Source organism: Mirounga angustirostris, unplaced genomic scaffold (genome assembly GCF_029215605.1).
Source record: "Mirounga angustirostris isolate CCGP_5_RB_7025 unplaced genomic scaffold, mMirAng1.0.hap1 SCAF_3, whole genome shotgun sequence".
NCBI lineage: Eukaryota > Metazoa > Chordata > Mammalia > Carnivora > Phocidae > Mirounga > Mirounga angustirostris.
The window spans coordinates 161,170,171-161,188,960 of NW_026991711.1; the positions used below are offsets into that span (position 1 = coordinate 161,170,171).

General features: G+C 42.0%; 1 protein-coding gene across 3 annotated transcripts in view; it reads left to right on the forward strand.

Annotated features, from left to right (window-relative positions):
• LOC123838344 (aldehyde oxidase 4-like) overlaps positions 1 to 18,790 on the forward strand; it is a 57,582-nt gene that overhangs the window by 34,126 nt on the left and 4,666 nt on the right. For 2 of the 3 annotated variants that reach the window (XM_045867370.2, XM_045867371.2), the window contains exons 21-32: positions 2,649 to 2,773; positions 4,778 to 4,911; positions 6,133 to 6,220; positions 6,535 to 6,621; positions 6,806 to 6,997; positions 7,970 to 8,197; positions 11,001 to 11,096; positions 12,371 to 12,499; positions 15,814 to 15,888; positions 16,954 to 17,006; positions 17,435 to 17,549; positions 17,735 to 17,800. In XM_045867370.2, the coding sequence (XP_045723326.1) occupies positions 2,649 to 2,773; positions 4,778 to 4,911; positions 6,133 to 6,220; positions 6,535 to 6,621; positions 6,806 to 6,997; positions 7,970 to 8,197; positions 11,001 to 11,096; positions 12,371 to 12,499; positions 15,814 to 15,888; positions 16,954 to 17,006; positions 17,435 to 17,549; positions 17,735 to 17,800 (1,388 nt within the window). Of the gene's footprint in view, positions 1 to 2,648; positions 2,774 to 4,777; positions 4,912 to 6,132; positions 6,221 to 6,534; positions 6,622 to 6,805; positions 6,998 to 7,969; positions 8,198 to 11,000; positions 11,097 to 12,370; positions 12,500 to 15,813; positions 15,893 to 16,953; positions 17,007 to 17,434; positions 17,550 to 17,734; positions 17,801 to 18,790 lie in introns of all 3 variants that reach the window. The other variant, XM_064585786.1, reaches the window with a different exon arrangement.

The following is an 18,790-nucleotide window of genomic DNA, read 5'->3' on the forward strand; positions in this document are numbered from 1 at the left end:
AATGTAGAACAATTTGTCAGTCTTTTCTTTATGGTGCCCAATGTTGTTGAGCCCATGAAGAAATTCTTGCCTATCCAAAGGTCATGAAGATATTTTTCTATGTTTACTCCTAGAATCTTAATAAAATATTTTAGCCTTGACACTGAGGTCTATGATCCATCTCAAATTAATTTTTCTGTCTAGTATGATGCAGGGGTCAAGGTTCAGTTTTTTTCAAGTGGATATCCAGTTGACCCAGCACCATCTATTAAAAACTATCTTTAGTGAATTGCAGTGCAGCTTTTATGGTTTTCCAGGTGTCTACGTATGTGTTGTTCTATTTCTGAACTCTTTATTATATTGCATTCATCTGTTTATCTATCTTTGTAATAGACCACACTGTCTTACTTGCTGTAACTCTATTTTGAGTTTTGAAATCTGAGAGTGTAATGTCCTTTTGCTAATTCTTTCTCAATATGACCTTAGCTATTATAGGTTCTTTGCATTTCCATATACATTTATTGTCAGTTCATCGATTTTCACTAAAAATAACTTGCTGGGATTTTGACTGGAATCGCATTGAAACAATATCAACTTAGAGACTGGAAATCTTAACAGTATTAAGTTCCAATCCATGAGCAGGATAGACGCTGCCTTTTATTTAGGTTTACTTTAATTTCTCTCAGTAACTGTAGTTTTCACTATAGAGATTTTGCACATCCTTCTTAATATTTATACCTAGTATTTGGTGTTTTATGATGCTGTTTAATTTTTTTTTAAGATTTTATTTATTTATTTGACAGAGAGACACAGCGAGAGAGGGAACACAAGCAGGGGGACTGGGAGAGGGAGAAGTAGGCTTCCCGTGGAGCAGGGAGCCTGATGTGGTGCTTGATCCCAGGACCCTGGGACCATGACCTGAGCTGAAGGCAGACACTTAATGACTGAGCCACCCAGGTGCCCCTATGATGCTGTTTTAAATGACATTTATTTTTATTTAATTTTCTACTTGTTTATATCTAGTATATAAAAACAAAATTAGCTTTTGTCTATTTAGTTTTTTTAATTTTTTATTTAAATTCAATTAGCCAACATATAGTACATCATTAGTTTCAGATGTAGTGTTCAATAACACCCAGTGCTCATCACATCACGTGCCCTCTGCCACAATTAGCTTTTATATGTTGATCGTGTACCTAAGAACTTTACTAAATTCACTTACTATTTTAATAATTCTCTTGAGTTTTATGTATAGACAAACATACCATGACAGTTTTATTTCTTTTCCAATCTTGATACTATCATTTATTTGTTGGTTTGTTTGTTTGTCTGCTTTGATTTACTGAACTGGCAAAGACCTAGTTAGTATGATTTTTTTTTAACTTTTTTTAATTTATTAATTTGAGAGAGAGAGAGCACAAGCAGGGGGAGCAGCAGAAGGAAGCAGGCTCCCCGCTGAGCAGGGATTCCCGATGTGGGGCTTGATCCCAGGACCCTGGGATCATGACCTGAGCTGAAGGCAGACACTCAACTGACTGAGCCACCCAGGCGCCCCGATTTTTTTTTAATACCAGTGCCCAAATCCCACCCCATACCAATGAAATCAGAACTTTGAGTACAAGGTGAGAGCATCAGTATTTATCTAAAAGCTCCCCAGATGATCCTAAGGTATATCCAGGATTGAGAAACACAGCTCTTTAAAGAAAATTATTTCCAGTCTTGGGTAAGAGAAAATAGTAATTTTCACAGAATCTATTACTTTCTTCTAAAGAGTTGGAAAAGAGTGTTCTGTAAGCTTTTAGTCTTTTATGAAAACCTGGAAGAGAGCTTTTTTTTTTTTTTGGACCTTTTTTGCATGACTTACATTTTGTTGTCCAAAGAAATAATTTCAAGAAATCCTTTGACTCCTGGCAAAAATAACTCCTCACTTATTTTAACAGCACAGGAATCTTTTGGCTAATTTTTGTTGTTGCTGTTATTCTTAATTGAATTATAGTTGACATACATTAAAATAAAAATACTGAAATATTTAGTATTTTATTTCATTTTAAAGTAAAAATGCCTTCCAAATACTGAAACTAGGGCCAAATGCCTCTTCTGGTATGACCTAGAAAATGATAAGGGTATACTGAGCCAGGCAAAAATCTCAGCTAAACCAGCAGGAGCAGGCTGGTTTTAGGGAAATAAACAACCTCAGCTCTGCCATTTTAAACCTTTGTGTCCTTTCACCAACTACTGATCTTCTGTGACTCAATAATCCTGACATCACCAGACTGAGATACATATTGTTATTACCCTCCCCACCTCCCTGTTTTACAGAGGAGGAAATGAGGTTTTAATAACTTGGCCAAATTCACTAGAGATGGCGGCACCTGAATGTGTGACCAGGTTAGTCTGTATGCTCAAGTCCAGCACATCATGGATCTCGCCACCCCACTCAACAGATGAGGAAACTGAGGCCAAGAGAGAGGAAGTGAATGACCCAGGGTCAGACAGCTGGTTGTGCACAATAAGTCTTAATTAGAAAATAGAAAAAAGTAGTTTACCAAATGATATAAAGTCCAGCTCTCCAGAAGCTAAAGCAACGCACTCCTCATAAACAAAATACCACTGAGAGCCCCCAGCTTGGGACTTTCAACTAAGCATTGTCCTGTGTTTATGACTTACAGGTGAGGCCCATGTAGAAGGGCAGGAACATTTCTACATGGAAACACAAACTATCCTGGTTATCCCAAAACAGGAAGATAGAGAAATGGTGCTATACCTTGGAACACAGTTTCCGAGTCATGTGCAGGTAACAGGATATTTTTGGAAAATGAGACTCCAGCTAACGGTGTGCTATAAGGCCCTACAACCAGGCACTCTGCTCTGGGGAACTTTGGATTCTTTCCACTCCCGTGACTCAAACTCTCTGTATATTTGACATAAGCTACAGTCCAGAATGAAGAAAATGGGGCAAATATTTCCCTAAAAGGGCAGACTTTTCAAAGAAATGAAAATTTTGCTACCTTTCAAAACATGTGCAAGATTTATCTTACCCTTATAACAATTGATAGTGTAAAACCTAATGTCAGGGAGGTCACAGCCTTAGTATTATATTTAAATTTCCACTGTGGTTCATTGGTGTCGCTTCTCTGTCTTAATGTTTGCATGCATTGGTGATGCACATTTAAAGTGATTACATTTCCAGTGCAGTAACAGGTGATTTCCAGGCCTATTCCAGTGGTTGAGATATAAGGCGTTGCTGCACCCAGACAAGTAAAGGAAATCCTCTGACATTCCCCTCTTCTGAGATATAGAGATGTTGGTTCTAGAATAGTGTCTGGCACAGGGGATACTTAAACAGTTGTACTGGGAGGAGGAGTAATGACAAGCATCACTGAGGGGAAAGCTGAGGGCTTCCTGGTAGAGCAGCAGAGTGAGTTGGTGCCTTGGGGTCCTGCAGGGGTGGATAGGCTCAGTGGGAAGAGGAAGCTGCTGTTCAAGGCAAAATGAAAGGCTGAGGGCACTGATGTTGAGCTGGGGTGTTTGTGGCCTCCACGGTTGCAAGTTCTGAAGTGGACAGCAGAGGAATGAGGAGTTATGGTTTTGCCCCTAAAAAATTATGTGATCTCCCACAAGTGCCGGGCACCAGTATCTTTTTCTACAAATTGAGGGAGGTGATAAAGATCACCTCTGAGCTCTCTTTTGACAGAGAGTATGCAGCTGTGGGCTCCAAATGGATAAAATGTATGTCCCAGGTTACCATTGCTATCTATCATCAATACCTTCTAAGGTACAATTAGTTACCTTCATGAGGCATTTCCCAGCGGTAACGAGGGTACAGGGTACTCACAGCCCACAGCCCAGAACCCCGGGGCAATATCTAAAGCAGGCCGAATAAAGGATTTGAATAGATAAAGAAGGTCTATGAATGACTAATAAGCACACAAAAAGATGCTCACAGCTTTGTCACTAAGGAAATGTACATCAAAATCACACTGAGATACCACTCTACATCCACTAGAATGGCTGTAATCAAAAGACAGTAACAAATGTTGATGAGGATGTGGAGAAATTGAAACCTTCATACATTGCTGATGGGCATGAAAAATGGCACAGCCTACAAAATAGCATGGCAGTTTCTAAGGATATTAAAGATAGTGACTACATAACCCAACAATTCCATGACTAGGTATCTACCTGAGAGAACTGAAGTCATCTACCCACACAAAAATTTATACGTGAGTGTTCATAGCAGCATTGCTTACAATAGCCAAAAGTGGAAACAGTCCAAATGCCCATCAATTGATGAATGGGTAAACAAAACATGGTATATCCATACAGTGGAATATCATTCAGCCATGAAAAGAATGAAGTACAGTTACATGCTACAACATGGACAACATGCTTTCAACAACCTTGAAAATATTATGCCAAGTGAAAGAAGCCAGTCACAAAAGACCACATATTGTATGATTAAGTTTATATGAAATGTTTCAAACAGTAAATCTATGGAGACAAAAAGTAAATCAGTAGTTGCCTAGTGCTGGCGGGGCTGGAGGAAGATAAGGAGTGACTGCTCAGTAGATCCAGGGTTTCTTTGGGGACGCTTAAATGTTCTCAGATTATGGTGATGGCTGCACAACTCTAAAGATTCTAAGTTATGGAACTAAGTATGTTCTAAGTATTTGTTCTAAGTAAATGTTCTATTTGTTGAATTACGGGGCTTCTTCAACTAGGCAGAGGGGAAGCACACAGGTGAGGAAATAAACTATCCAATTGCACTGACGTGGCTTTGGGGACTTACCTCTTGCAGGAATTTGTGGCTGTAGCATTAAACATTCCAAGGAGTAGAATCGCCTGCCATGTGAAAAGAACTGGAGGAGGGTTTGGGGGAAAAGTGACCAAGCCTGCTGTGCTGGCAGCCATCAGTGCTGTAGCCGCCAACAAGTAAGAGTCGCAGTAGCCGCTGTTAATGGCAGCCGTCCTGGCCCTGCAGAGACCATCGTGTCCTGGTCCTGCACCCCAGCTTCCGTCCCACGGGTCACAGCCTTTCGTCTCTGGGGGCGGGGGGGGGGGGGGGCAGGTAGCAGGTCGGGGAAGGAACACTGGACCTGAGCAGAGGATCTGTGTTCTAGTCCTGCTCTTGAACTGCCACTCACTCACAAGGTCACCTTGACAAGCCACTTCAGTTTCTTCACCCATAAATTGGTGAAAATAATATCTACTTGTCTTGTAAGATTATTGTGTAAAACAGATGTAACCACTGTGTGTCTTGACTCAGATGTAACCATGTATTGCTTTTTCATTGACTTTAACCCTTTAAAATGTTTATGTTTTAAATTGTTAAAGTAAATCAAACTGAGATTGCCTGAGTGGAAGGAGGGTCAAAACCCTAACCTTATAAGGGACATGTTTTGTCATGAAGTAAACCAGGGTCTGCTGCTCCTGGGAATATTCACTTAGCCTCTGCATTATCCAGAAGGAATAGCCAGACACAGGAATAGCCATGACTTTTGTGAACCTTATAACTACTAAACCTCTCATAAATATTCAAGACAAACTTAACTTATCCTAGGCTACCACTACAAAAAGAAAAACTGTGAATGACCTTAGCTCATTGGCACTTTCCAACAATAGAAAAGGCTGTCTTATACATATGGGTGTGCAGGCACTGAGAACATTCCTTCAGAAGCCAGAGGAGTCCTCGATGGACATTTTATGAACATGGAGCCTGAATGAAAAGGAGCCTGAGCTCAACAGAGCATTGGTTCTCAACCTTTCCAGCCTCAACATCCCCCATGGCAGTTATTTTAATGCTCCATTTAATATCCCAAAGTAAAGTTCATAATAATATAACCTACTTATACACATAATAGCAAAATAATCATACAATGCCTTAATGTTATATTAAAAAATTAAAGGAAAGTAACTTATAATGAAATAATGTAGCATTTCGATATATAAATTCTCAGACATGACTAAATCAGGATAATAGTAATCGTGTTTTTTTAATTTTAATGTTCCCACAAACTTCTGAAATGTTGTTTAAAGCATGTAACTTCCCCCATTAAAAACCACTAAGCCTGATTATCTCAAGCCCCCTTCCCCATCTCTTTGTCTCTACAATTTATGAAGCATCCAGCATATTAATAGAGTCATTTCCTATAGGACTGGCTGCCCAATCCGGTTTATTCTAGAGCGTGGTGACGACATGCTGATAACTGCTGGCCGCCACCCACTCCTGGGAAAATACAAAGTGAGTGAGATCAGAAATTTTAGGAAACGGCCTAAAACATTGTTCAGTGATAACCAACCAACCAACCAGCCAACCAACGGGAAGCGACAATTACTAAATTCCATACCATCCACGAATATTTGGATGCTGCCTACAACCGACCAGAACTTTCTGTTGGGATCCTAGTCAACTTGGGCATCAGCCTCAGTGTCCCTCTGGTGACGGTCACTTTGAACCATGTTCATAAATCAGGTAGCCTGACAACTGTGATCACATGTGTTTGTGTAGTAACGTGGTTGTATTGAGAAAGTGGTTTTATTTATATCACTTTGCAGATTGGATTCATGAACAATGGTGTGATCAAAGCTGCTGATGTTGAATATTATATCAATGGTGGATGCACTCCTGATGAGTCTGAGTCGGTAAGAAATATGCTTTTCCCAGAGGCTACCAGTTGAGCTGTATGTGTCATACTTTATTTGCATGAATATTTGTCATACAAAATAGATAAGTTCTGTGAAGCATTCTTGTTAGAGATAAAATTAGGTTAAGTGGTTTTGAATATTTGATAGATGTGAATTATTGTTTTGTTTTGCTTTAATTCAGGTAACGGAGTTCATTGTGCTGAAATCTGACAATGCATATTATATTCCTAATTTCCGGTGCCGGGGTAGGCCCTGCAAAACAAATTTGCCATCCAACACGGCCTTCCGAGGATATGGCTTCCCCCAGGCAGCAGTGGTAGTAGAAGCTTACATAACTGCTGTGGCATCTCATTGTAACTTATCCCCTGAAGAGGTAATAAGTCAGAACCCCCTAACGAAACAGCTTTGGTTCAAATATATCTTGAGTACCTACATATAACATTGTATCCGCTTCTAAGTAGATACAAAGAACTAAAGTACTCCATCTGTGTATCAGTTAGCTTTTGATATGTAACAAGTCAACCACAAAATTTAATGGACTAAAATAACACAAAGTATTTCTTCTGGTTCTCAGGGTCAGCTGCGTAGCTCTTCTGATCTGAGCCAGCTCAGCTGGAGTTTTATGGTTTAAGACAGCTTCATTTACGGGTCTGATGGTCACTGGGCCAATTAGTCTAGGGAGCATCTCAGCCGAGAAGGGTCATGTCCACTTCACAGAGTCTCATCCTCCAGCAGACTAGCCCAAATTAGTTCTCATGATGGTGGTCACAGGGTTCCCAAGAGTGGCAGGAATGTGGCAAGCCCACGAGTGTCTGCCTGTATTAATATGTATTGCCCCATGGGCCAGACCAAATCGTATGGCCAATCCCAGAGTCAGGGTGAAACCACCTAAGAGCATGAATACAGAGAATGAAATAATTGCCATTTGTGCAAACATTCACAATGTTTTTGAGCTCCAGATTTTGAGGAGCTAATTTGAACAGTTAAGAATAAGGAAATGTTGTGTAGGGGTAGAATAATTTTGAGTGGGGAGAATTTTGTCTCACCACTAACAAAACTTGTGACAGGGCTGCTATTTCTCAGGGTTATGGTGAAGTTAACTGAGATAACACACTTACCCTACAGCCTGGAGCAGATGAAGCGTTCACCAGTAGTTTCTATTGTTATTGTGGTTATTGTTGTTATTGTGATGTTTACATATGTATATTTGCACTTGCATATTTATAGCCATTTAAATAGTTTCCTTTTTTAGAAAGACTTTCTTCATATCAGGTATTTAACAAAAACCCATGCTCCACTAATGGAATAAGCATATATCCTTAAAATCCATTTTATTGTCTTTCAGGTTAAAGAAATAAACATGTATAAGACAATTAACGAAACAACCTACAAGCAGACATTTAATCCAGAGCCCTTGCGAAGATGCTGGAAAGAATGTCTGGAGAAATCTTCATTCTCTGCTAGGAAACTGGCTGCAGAGGAATTTAACAAAAAGAACTACTGGAAGAAGAGGGGACTTGCTGTGGTCCCCATGAAATTTACCGTTGGGTTCCCTGTGGCCTACTACAATCAGGTGAGGTTGAGAGAGGTGTCTGTCTTCTCACCAGAAGTCCTTTTCCACACGACTGGCTGTCTGAAAACGGCAATCTCGTGCAACTAGGGATGGTCCCTGTGGGGAGAAAGACGAAACCGGGGCAGATTCCTACAGCAGGGAACAAAGCGGGTTTAGGCAAGAGTTGGGCACCACAGGTATCAGGGCAGATCGGGTGCGACACGGTACCAGGGGCTCAGAAAGCCATCAATGGGCAAAGTCTAGCTCGAGGGGTCTGACCTTGGGCAGGGCCCCAAACATAAGCACTGGGGCCTGGGGTCTCATTTCAAATCCATGAGAGAATCGGGAGAAATAAGAGGATCTCTTTCTCTCTTTCCTAAATTCTTAGTGGCAGCAGTGGGGTCATTTGAAGACAGAGCTTTCAAAAACTCACGGGAACAGACAGAGCCACCCCGTTGGTGCAGGAACTTGGAGTTACTGTGTGAAAGCTCAGTGACTGGTGTGCCTTGTTTTTAGTGTCACCTTGAACAGTGTTTCATGGGGCTCTGCTCTGGATGCTGTCTTATTTTTTGCTTCTATCCCCATCAGCCTCTGAACTGTCCCCTTAACAAACCTATGCCGAGGAAGGAATAGAGGCCCCCTTCACAGTATGAATGTCTCTCACCAGATTATCTTCCCGACACACCTTTCCTCGGTGCCCACGAACAAGGCAGAGAGCAAAATGAGAGGGCAAGGGGGAAGGGCCAGCTGCTCCGCTTGGAGCAGCTGCTGTCTTGCCCCCGGGGCGGCGGCGGGGGAGGGCTCCTCCAGCTACAATAACATGCAAGACCCCCTTGGAAGGAAAAAAATTTCTGTGGACTCTCAGTGATCACTTACATGATTTATTTTGATGTTATTTAACTGTGAATAATCTCAAAACAAAGAATAAGCTTCTTATAGCTCTTATGCCTTTATAAAATACAAACAAAACTGGAAGCTAAAAATTATATTATAAATGCCAGTAAGAAAATAGTAACATTACCTTAACGTAGTAGAAGATGTGGCTTCTTCTTTTTTTTTTTTTTTAAGATTTTATTTATTTGGCAGAGAGAGACACAGTGAGAGAGAGAGCACAAGCAGGGGGAGAGGGAGAGGGAGAAGCAGGCTTCCCGCGGAGCGGGGAGCCCGATTCGGGGCTCAATCCCAGGACCCTGGGATCTTAACCTGAACCGAAGGCAGACGCTTAACGACTGAGTCACCGGGCGCCCCAAGATGTGGCTTCTTTAAAACTCAATCCTCACTCACAAAATGATGGTAGTTCCGGCTGCTGCTGTACAAGGCATTTTGAAATCTTTATCCTAAATGTCTACGTAGGGTGTGCTGACTCACCGTCCCACCACTTGTCTACGAGATGCCCCATTAATTAAAGTAGTCCTACTTAGTGGTTGTACAATCATCAACATAAAATGTAACATGGGATCTGAAAGCATGTGGCAATACTCCCTTGTTACATGGTTATCCATTACTCTCGTTAGATTATCATAAGGTGAAAACACAGAGTTTAAAAGTTCTTGTAGAGAACTTGATAGTCCTAAGAATACAGTCTCAGACTCAAGAGACCGGCATAGGTAAATTAGTTGATATTTTCCATACTTGGTAGCAGGGGCACAGGCCATTAGCACAGGGGTTGAGGTCCCAAGGAGGCACCTGCAGGATGCTGGGCCACATGCACCAGCACGAGAGAGGAATTGCTCTAAAGAAGAAGTCCAGCGGGCGCCTGGGTGGCTCAGTTGGTTAAGCGACTGCCTTCGGCTCAGGTCATGATCCTGGAGTCCCTGGATCGAGTCCCGCATCGGGCTCCCTGCTCGGCAGGGAGTCTGCTTCTCCCTCTGACCCTCCCCCCTCTCATGTACTCCCTCTCTCTCAAATAAAAATAAATAAAATCTTTAAAAAAAAAAAAAAAAGAAGTCCAGCAACTTGCAAACCACCTAACGTAGGCCAGCCTCCTCCCTCCTAAAGCCTGGTTCCTGGAGCCATGTGCACAGACTGTGGGTTCTTCCACTGGAACAGTCAGCCCCAGAGAGAGACAACAGCAGTGAGTTTGAAGGAGACAGCCTGGCATGGGAGTAGAGGACACTGGGCTCAAGTTAGGAGTTGTGGGTTCCAGTGCTGACTCTGTCACAAACTAAGCACCTGGGTCTGGCCATTCTCCTCCTCTCCAGGCTTCTGTTCCCCCATGTGCAAAGTGAAAAATTTGGACCAAATCGGTGGATTCCAAACCTGGCCAATCATCAGAATCACCTGGGAGCTTAAAAAATAGATGTTTAGGCTCCGCCTCCAAACTTCTACTGAGTTGAAATTTCCAGAATGAGACCCATACTTTTTCCCTACCATGATGCTGAAGGTCAGCAACATTTGGAAACCATTAAAACATCTCAGGGTTCTCCCAGCTCCTCTAGGATCCCAGGCAGTTTGTGCCCAGAAATTTACTCATACAGGTTCTATTTGCTTTAAAATGAATTTTCATGCCTGGAGAGAAGAATAATAAACTACCGTACAAGTTGAGGCTTTGGAGTGGCCTCAAAGCAACGACACAAGGCCTCCAGAGGCCAGGGACTGGTAGGAGGGGAGATGAGCCACCATTCATACATTGACATTGATGCTTCTCCAGTCTGGGGTTTCTTGACAGGGGTTGTCTGTTGCTACCTGTGAAGGCTTTCTTCCCTAGTGCAGACGGTGAGAGATTGGCTCAATAGAGCAAAACCGTTCATCTGGCAACCTCAGCTAAACTCTCAGCAACATTTGGCCTCATCGTTTTCCAAACTGGTGTAATTATTTCCCCTAGGCTGCTGCTCTAGTCCACATCTATCTTGATGGCTCCGTCTTGGTGGCTCATGGTGGCTGTGAAATGGGACAAGGCCTTCACACCAAAATGATGCAGGTGAGATAAGTGCCCGTCATCACCACTGTAGCAAAGTAGAGCCCCTTACCGTCAGCTGAGCAGGAGAAATACCATCACGCTACATGCATGGATCCACTGTAAGACTCTTCTTGATTTCAGGAATGCAGACAGCAGGGGGGTGAGGGAAGCGAGTGTTAGAACTGAGGAAATATGTGATCTTATTCTTCCTGAACAAAAAAAATCAGGTCTTCTGAAAAATGTGATTCTAGTTGTTTGTTTGTTTGAAGATTTTATTTATTTATTTGACAGAGAGAGAGACAGCGAGAGAGGGAACACAAGCAGGGGGAGTGGGAGAGGGAGAAGCAGGCTCCCCGCGGAGCAGGGAGCCTGATGCGGGGCTCGATCCCAGGACCCTGGGACCATGACCTGAGCCGAAGGCAGACACTTAATGACTGAGCCACCCAGGCACCCCGTGATTCCGGTTTCTAAAGATAAAATATTTTTCAGCTTTGTGGCAGCTGCTCAAAGCAATACTATGTTAATTCAGATCTTCAATTAAAAATGGGTGTGTTTAAAAGGATGAGAAATTATGTTCATAGAATTCACAATCTACTTAGGAACGCCACATGACTGGCCATTCTGTGTACTAATTCAAAGACGTGTTTCTAATACTTTTTAAAGAGCAAGCGATTATTTGCAATAGGAAATTTTTCCTTCTTTTTTTAATATTAAATAAGAATTTGTTAAATATGACACCTGAATCAAATTTTGGGAGCAGGTATGTGTGGGGGAGGTGGGGGGAAACAAAGCTTCTCTCCCAATGAGAAATAGGGAGAAGATACTTTCCTTAAGGAAATAATATTATTTAATAGAGTGCTTGGAATTAGGAAATTACAAAAATCCACAGGGCCTTCTTCGAACATATCTTGCTTCTTTACAACAAAATCCTTATGTCCGCAAAATGTCCCACAAAAGAACCATAATCTGCTAAATTATCTGTAAATCACAAGCAGATGAAGGTAAAACAATAAGACCAGGCCTCAACCTCGCCTGCTGCATGTGTCCTACTAAATTAGATGTCCAAGATGACTGTACTGCTCTTATGAAACTGGTATAAAAACCAAGCACAAAAAGATTCTTTGGTTGCTTCAAACTCATAATCTACATATAAAATCCAAGATGCTATCTTAAATATTTGTCCCAATAGGACAGGCAGGTTTTATACTCAGTTCAAAAAAAGAACTAAAAAGTTTTTAATATGGGGGCGATGCTTAAAGTCAATGAAACAAAGAATATTCTTCTGCTTCCGGCAGGTGGCTAGTCGAGAACTGAACATCCCCCGGTCGTATATACACCTGTCTGAAACAAGCACCGTCACGGTGCCCAATGCTAGCTTCACGGCGGCGTCGATGGGGACAGACATCAACGGGAAGGCTGTACAGGTGACTCTTCTCTCAGTTGTCAGTCATCAGTGACAGTGCTGGAGGAGACCTTGTCCCACCCCTTCTTTTATGGAAGATGAAACTGAGTCCAAGAGAGGTCAAGTGGCTGGTTGCAGATCATTCTGCTAATTAGCTGCGGAGCCAGGGCTCCAAGGCCAGTTTTCTGAGGCTCCCATCTGGTGCTCTTTCTGCTGTCCCGGGCTGCTTTTCATAATTAATGTTTGGTTGCATGTACAACCTGCAACTTTCAGCAGCCTCCCAATATATGAGAGAATCCCTCCCTGCTCTTACCCCAGCACACCAGAGAAGTGCAGAGTAATCGCATCACTAACAGGGCATCCTCATTCCAGGAAGGGCTTGACCTGTCTTTTAACCTCTCTAAGGATCAGTTTCTTCTTCTGCAAAACTTCACCCAAATACCACCCATCTCATAGAATCACTGGGTGGCTTGCAGAGATCATGCAACAAAGCCACCACCACCTCCTCCCTTCTCCCCACCCTCCAACCTCCAGAAAACCACTGATTGACCATTAGTCACCCACAAAAGACAAACACCAAATTTAAAGAGAAAATTTCAGCCTGTTGAATATGCCCATATATCATGTGATTCCCAAAGTATGTTCCTTGGAACAGTGGTCCCATGACGTTCTCAGTGGGGAAAAAAGGATTCTGTAGTCAACAAGTTTGGAAAATGTTGCATAGTACATCCTACTCATAGGGGCTTATGATGCATATTAGCATAATAAATGCTCTGACAAGTCCTGCAGTATAGAAACCTCTTTAACTTTGTTTCACTGTTTTACCCAAGCTTGCTTACCCATGAAAACATTTTCATTTATAAAACCCCTCCTAATACCTATGGAATCAGCACCCAAGAAAAACAGTCCGGGAAATTCTAATTTGGTTAAAACATGTAGGTGACTGAGTGCATTTTTTACCTTTTATCCAGATTCTAGTTGCCTCGCAAGCACAGGTGGCACAAAGACACCCAATGCATGGCTAGACATAGTCTCAGGCGTTGATAAAGCAGACATACTGAAAAAAGAAAAAGAAAAAGGAAACGAAATATTTTTTAAAATATTTGTATATTTTATAATGAAGAATCATCGTAAAAAAGTCATCAGTTTGTGTGACTTCTTCACACTTATTTTACTGATCCCACATTGATTTAACGAACATTTACAGAGGGCCTGCCATGTGCTAGGTAGTATAAGCACTAAGGGTCAGTAAAGCAGTAAGCGAAACAGGACAAAGTCCAAAGAGCTTGATCTCATAGAGCTTACATTTAAGCAGACAATCAATCAATCAATCAATCCTTGACCCAGGTTGTGAACACAGCAAGAAAAGAAGCCAAGCAGGTTATTTGGGAGCAGAGGGAGCTAGCTTACTGTGCTCGAGAAGCTGCAGCAGGCCTGGGGGACTGGAGCAGAGAGAGCAAAAGGGAGCAAGGTAGAAGAGTTAAGAAAGATAGTGGAGGAGTGAGATTGGGGTGTATATGTTTATTCTTGAAGCTGCATAAGGGGGACTAGCGCATTATTCTCTTGACTTTTATGTATTTAAAATTTTTCTGTAATGCAAAAAAAGCTGGAAAATTTTGTATCTGGCATTTAGAGCTTCAATAGAGGGAAGTGACCCTACCAAGGGATATGAGGTGAGAGAATTCTCCATACAAAGAAAGGAGTTTGGGAGGTCACAAAAGAATGAAATTGTTCTCTGCAATATCTCACTCTCTTAAAGGGAAGACTGTCAGACTGCTGAGTGTAAAGTTATGTGTAGGAGTACAAGGTCAGGACACAATTAGGAGAAGAATACCTGATATTTGGGCAGGCAGGAACCCTGTGACTTAGCTTTGCCTCAGTGTGGCCCTCTTTTGGAAGGCACTCATTTGTAATAAGGTCAGTGATTGAAAGCTCAATGAACCAGCAAAGAGATTTATGAAAACAAGGATCTCTGGGGTGCCTGGGTGGCTCAGTCAGTTAGGCGGCTGACTCTTGCCTCAGGTCATAATCTTAGGGTCCTGGGATTGAGCCCTGTGTCAGGCTCCCTGCTCAGTAGGGAGTCTGCTTCAGGATTCTCTTTCCCTCTGCCCTTCCCCCTACTCACTCTCTCTCTGTCTCTCTCTAAAATAAATAAATTTTAAAAAAAGAAAGAAAGAAAACAAGGATCTCCCTAACATGTGAGAAGCCAGAAACCATTTCCCAAAGAGGGGATGATAGAAAAGGAGCAGAAACTAAGAGGGGGCATGAGAGGTGATCTGAGGCTGAGGTGAGTACGTAAGGGCAGGCATGAACAGATTCATGTTTGAATTAAGGGTGGAAGCCAAACTGGGGCCCACTGATACCAGGAGTCAGCAGGTGTAATCTCAAGGGTCCAAGATTTCACCTCAATCCTTCTTATTTTCATTTTACTTATGTTTTAAAAATTTAAAAAGCACACTTTGCATCATCAGAATGACCACTTTATAAGTGGAGTGTTGCCATGAGATCTCTGCCCACATTTGGGACCAAGAAGTATACTTTGTGTTAAGGCAACAAGAAAAGAGCAGTGATGGACTTCATAGGTAAATGCTGTTTTTTCTTACCCAGTGAAGAGCTGATGATGGCAAGGTATAAAGTGCAGATGAAAATGTAGTGGCGATTTACATAAGAAGAATGGAGAGAAAATTGCTCTGTCGGCTGGCATGCCGCGGGCACACTGAACTCCACCGTCCGTGGGCGAGAGCAGCCAATATGGCCGCATTCCAAGCAGCAGTTCAGCTTCAGAGAAACAGCATCATTACCCAACTAAATTAATGTTGTTATTTTGAATTTTATTGGTATATAGACTGGTTTATGTGCTTTGTTGTTTTATTTTTGCTTTGGAGGTACAAAAGAGCTAACTCTAAGGAGACTCAACCTAGCTTTATGTTAGCATATATTAAAACAACATTATAATAAAAATAATGGGTTAGCCTGGTGATGGGTATTAAAGAGGGCACGTACTGCATGGAGCACTGGGTATTATACTCAAACAATGAATCATGGAACACTACATCAAAAACTAATGATGTACTGTATGGTGATCAACATAACATACTAAAATTAAAAACAAAACAAAACAAATAATAATGGGCATCAACATCGCAAGATCCACAAGAATATTTGTTTCCTTCAAAGGGGTTCCCTACATTACTCAACTTTAAGAATCTCTGCCTAGAGGACTAGCAGGCAGGTTCACAAAACTGACAGATTCCCTTTGAATTGATTTGAATATTTAACATTTTGCTATTTCCTGTGCCTTTTATTTCCGATGTGATTTCAAATATTTATTTTTAGAATGCCTGCCAAATTCTTATGGCCCGTCTTCAGCCAATCATCAGAAAAAACCCTAAAGGAAGATGGGAGGAATGGGTGAGTATTCTCTTTATTACTCCTGCCAGGAAAAGTCAGATACATCCAGATGGGCCTGGGCTGATGGGTGGTGCCCATTCAAGAAACAAAGCATTTATTAACATTTACTTCTGCCTTTCTGAAAAAGCAAAAGCGATGTCTGGATTCATTGAAACTTGATTTTATTTCAGAGCCTGATTTCTCACAGAGCATGGTAAGAGCATGGGCTCTAAAGTAAAACACACATTAGGGTTACTGTCCCTGCTCTGTCACTACTAGCTCTGGGAGACAAGTTCCACCCTCAGTGCCTCAGGACCTTGGTTTTCTCACCAGAGCAACAGAGATAATAGCAGTCATACTATCAAAGGATTACTCTATTTTTAATAATAATTATTATCATTACCATTAGTATTCTTGTTCCTAGCCCTACCCAGGTTACTCCAGTAGGGAAGCTGACATAATATACTGAGACCGCCAGTGAAATTATTTGGGAAAAAAGCAGAGTAAAAGTACATACATATATAGACAGACACAATCACATATAAACATGTGTGTGTATATATACGTATCTGTGTAGATACTTACATACAAAAGTACATGAATATGGTCTAGCCCTCTCCTTAATTTAAAAAGCCAGAAAGGGGGATACCTGGGTGGCTCAGATGGTTAAGCATCTGCCTTCAGCTCAGGTCATGATCCCAGGGTCCTGGGATCGAGTCCCGCATCGGGCTCCCTGCTCTGTGGGGAGCCTGCTTCTCCCTCTCCCTCTCCCTCTGCTTGTGCTCTCTCTCTCTCTCTCTCTCACAAATAAATAAAATCTTAAAAATTAAAAAAAATAAAAAGCCAAAAAGGGTTAAAAAATATAAACTTTACACTGTGCAACCCAAAACACTAAAGGGCTTTAGAGCATAGCTAGCAGCTGCCCCTACACACCTCTCTTGAAAAGCATGACCTGTGGCTTGTACAAGGCGTACATCTCAACTGAGGTGAATGTGGGTAGAAAGCTTGCTCCAAACAGGAGGAGGAAGGTATTTTTCATTACTTTCCCTAAATTTATATTTCTTTGTAACCAATCATCTCTTCCAGGTTGCAGAAGCCTTCGAAGAATCCATCAGTCTCTCGACTACTGGATATTTCAAGTAAAGGACATTTTTACTTTGGGTTAGATTACAGCTGTGTAGAGATGGTGCACACTCATCAGTCCAAACAGATGCCCGGAGAGCCCGGGAGCTCTGCTGTGTCCCCACTGTCAGCCCTCAGTCCTGGGTCATGGCAGGGAGGTCTAAGGACTCCACCAGGAGGGACACCACAGCTGTTGACATGCACTCGAAAACCCATTCCACTAACTGCCTGCTGGAGGGTGGGGTCAGACAGTAGTGTGCCTTCTCCCCGTGCCTGTGGTGGAACTGTACAACTCTGATCACACACCCCCTTGCCGAAGAAGGGGAGGGAGGCCGGCAGCCGTGGGGCGGGTGCTCCGTTTATCTCCAGGCCCCACAGTACAGTGGCAATGAGACCACTAGTGGGGAAAGGGCCTGTCCTTTTCTCTGCTGATTTCTCTTCTCAGAGGCTACCAGACATATATGGACTGGGAGAAGGAGAAAGGTGACCCCTATCCATATTATGTTTATGGAGCATCCTGTTCTGAGGTTGAAGTTGACTGTCTGACTGGGGCTCATAAGGTAAAGAGCAACACTTGTGTTCACCATCTGCATAGTGTAAATACAAACATTGACGTGTTTTCCATGCTGTACATGATAATCAACTTGATCCTCCAGGTGGAAGAACCAGGGACAGATATATAATTTTAGTAAAGATCTATTTTAAATAAATCATATTTTCCACTATATATTTTCTCTTGGAACAGCTCCTTAGGACTGACATCTTCATGGATGCTGCTTTCAGCATAAACCCAGCCGTGGACATTGGACAGGTGCGTGATACCAGGACCCTCTGACCACAGCAACTTTTGATCAGTTCCATTCAGAAAAGTATTTCCCAGAACCCTCCAAATGTTGTTTACACCTGGTGCAAGTACTCTGCTGTATATATTATATATTTTACATACACACACGCAAATAGATAAAATATTAGAAGAAAATTCAAGAAAAAGTTAACAATCATTGTCTTTGTATGGCAGGAATATGTGTGACTTATCCTGCTTTATAATTCTCAGTGCCTTCTCATTTTTCTTCATGAATATTAATATGTTCATAATTAGGGAACACTATGTAAATACATAATAATAAAGTTACATTAGTATTCATATTAATATTAAATTTAAACAGACTGCAATTTAGGGAAATACAAGAAAAAGAAATACTTAAACATAATTTTTTGCCTCCTGCCGAATTTAATTCTGATTTTGATCTTGCAAACAATAAAATTAACTCACCAAAAGTCTTTTTAAACTTAAAACCTTTCCAGCTGTTGGTATAGCTTTGCTTTTTTCTAGCCTTGTTACTGAAGGTGGAGCCAGTGGACCAGCCACATCAGTCCACCTCAGACCTACTAACCGGCCCCCAGGTGAGGCAGGGCAGCTGGTCCCCGGTGTCCACCTGAGTAGCAATGCTGGAGCAGTTGAGCAGCTTGGCATCACACCTGACGGACACATGGTGCTTTCATCTGCCAACAGGTTCCCAGCATCCTAAGTCCTAAGAGATTGGTTTACCTGGGTTGGCCATTGAGCTTTATAAGGAACAATTTTATTGATCCCTCTGTGCTTCTCAAAGTGTGGTCCTCAGACTCTGCAACAGAAGAACTTGTAAGTGTTTATTAGAAACATGGATTCCTGTACCCAGGAATTCAGCCCAGGCTTAGACTTATTCCATCTTAACTTTCCTGGGCTGAGACAGAAACCGGCACATTTAACCTGTACCTGAAATTCATCTTAAGTCTGTAACGTTTGAGAACCACAGCTCAC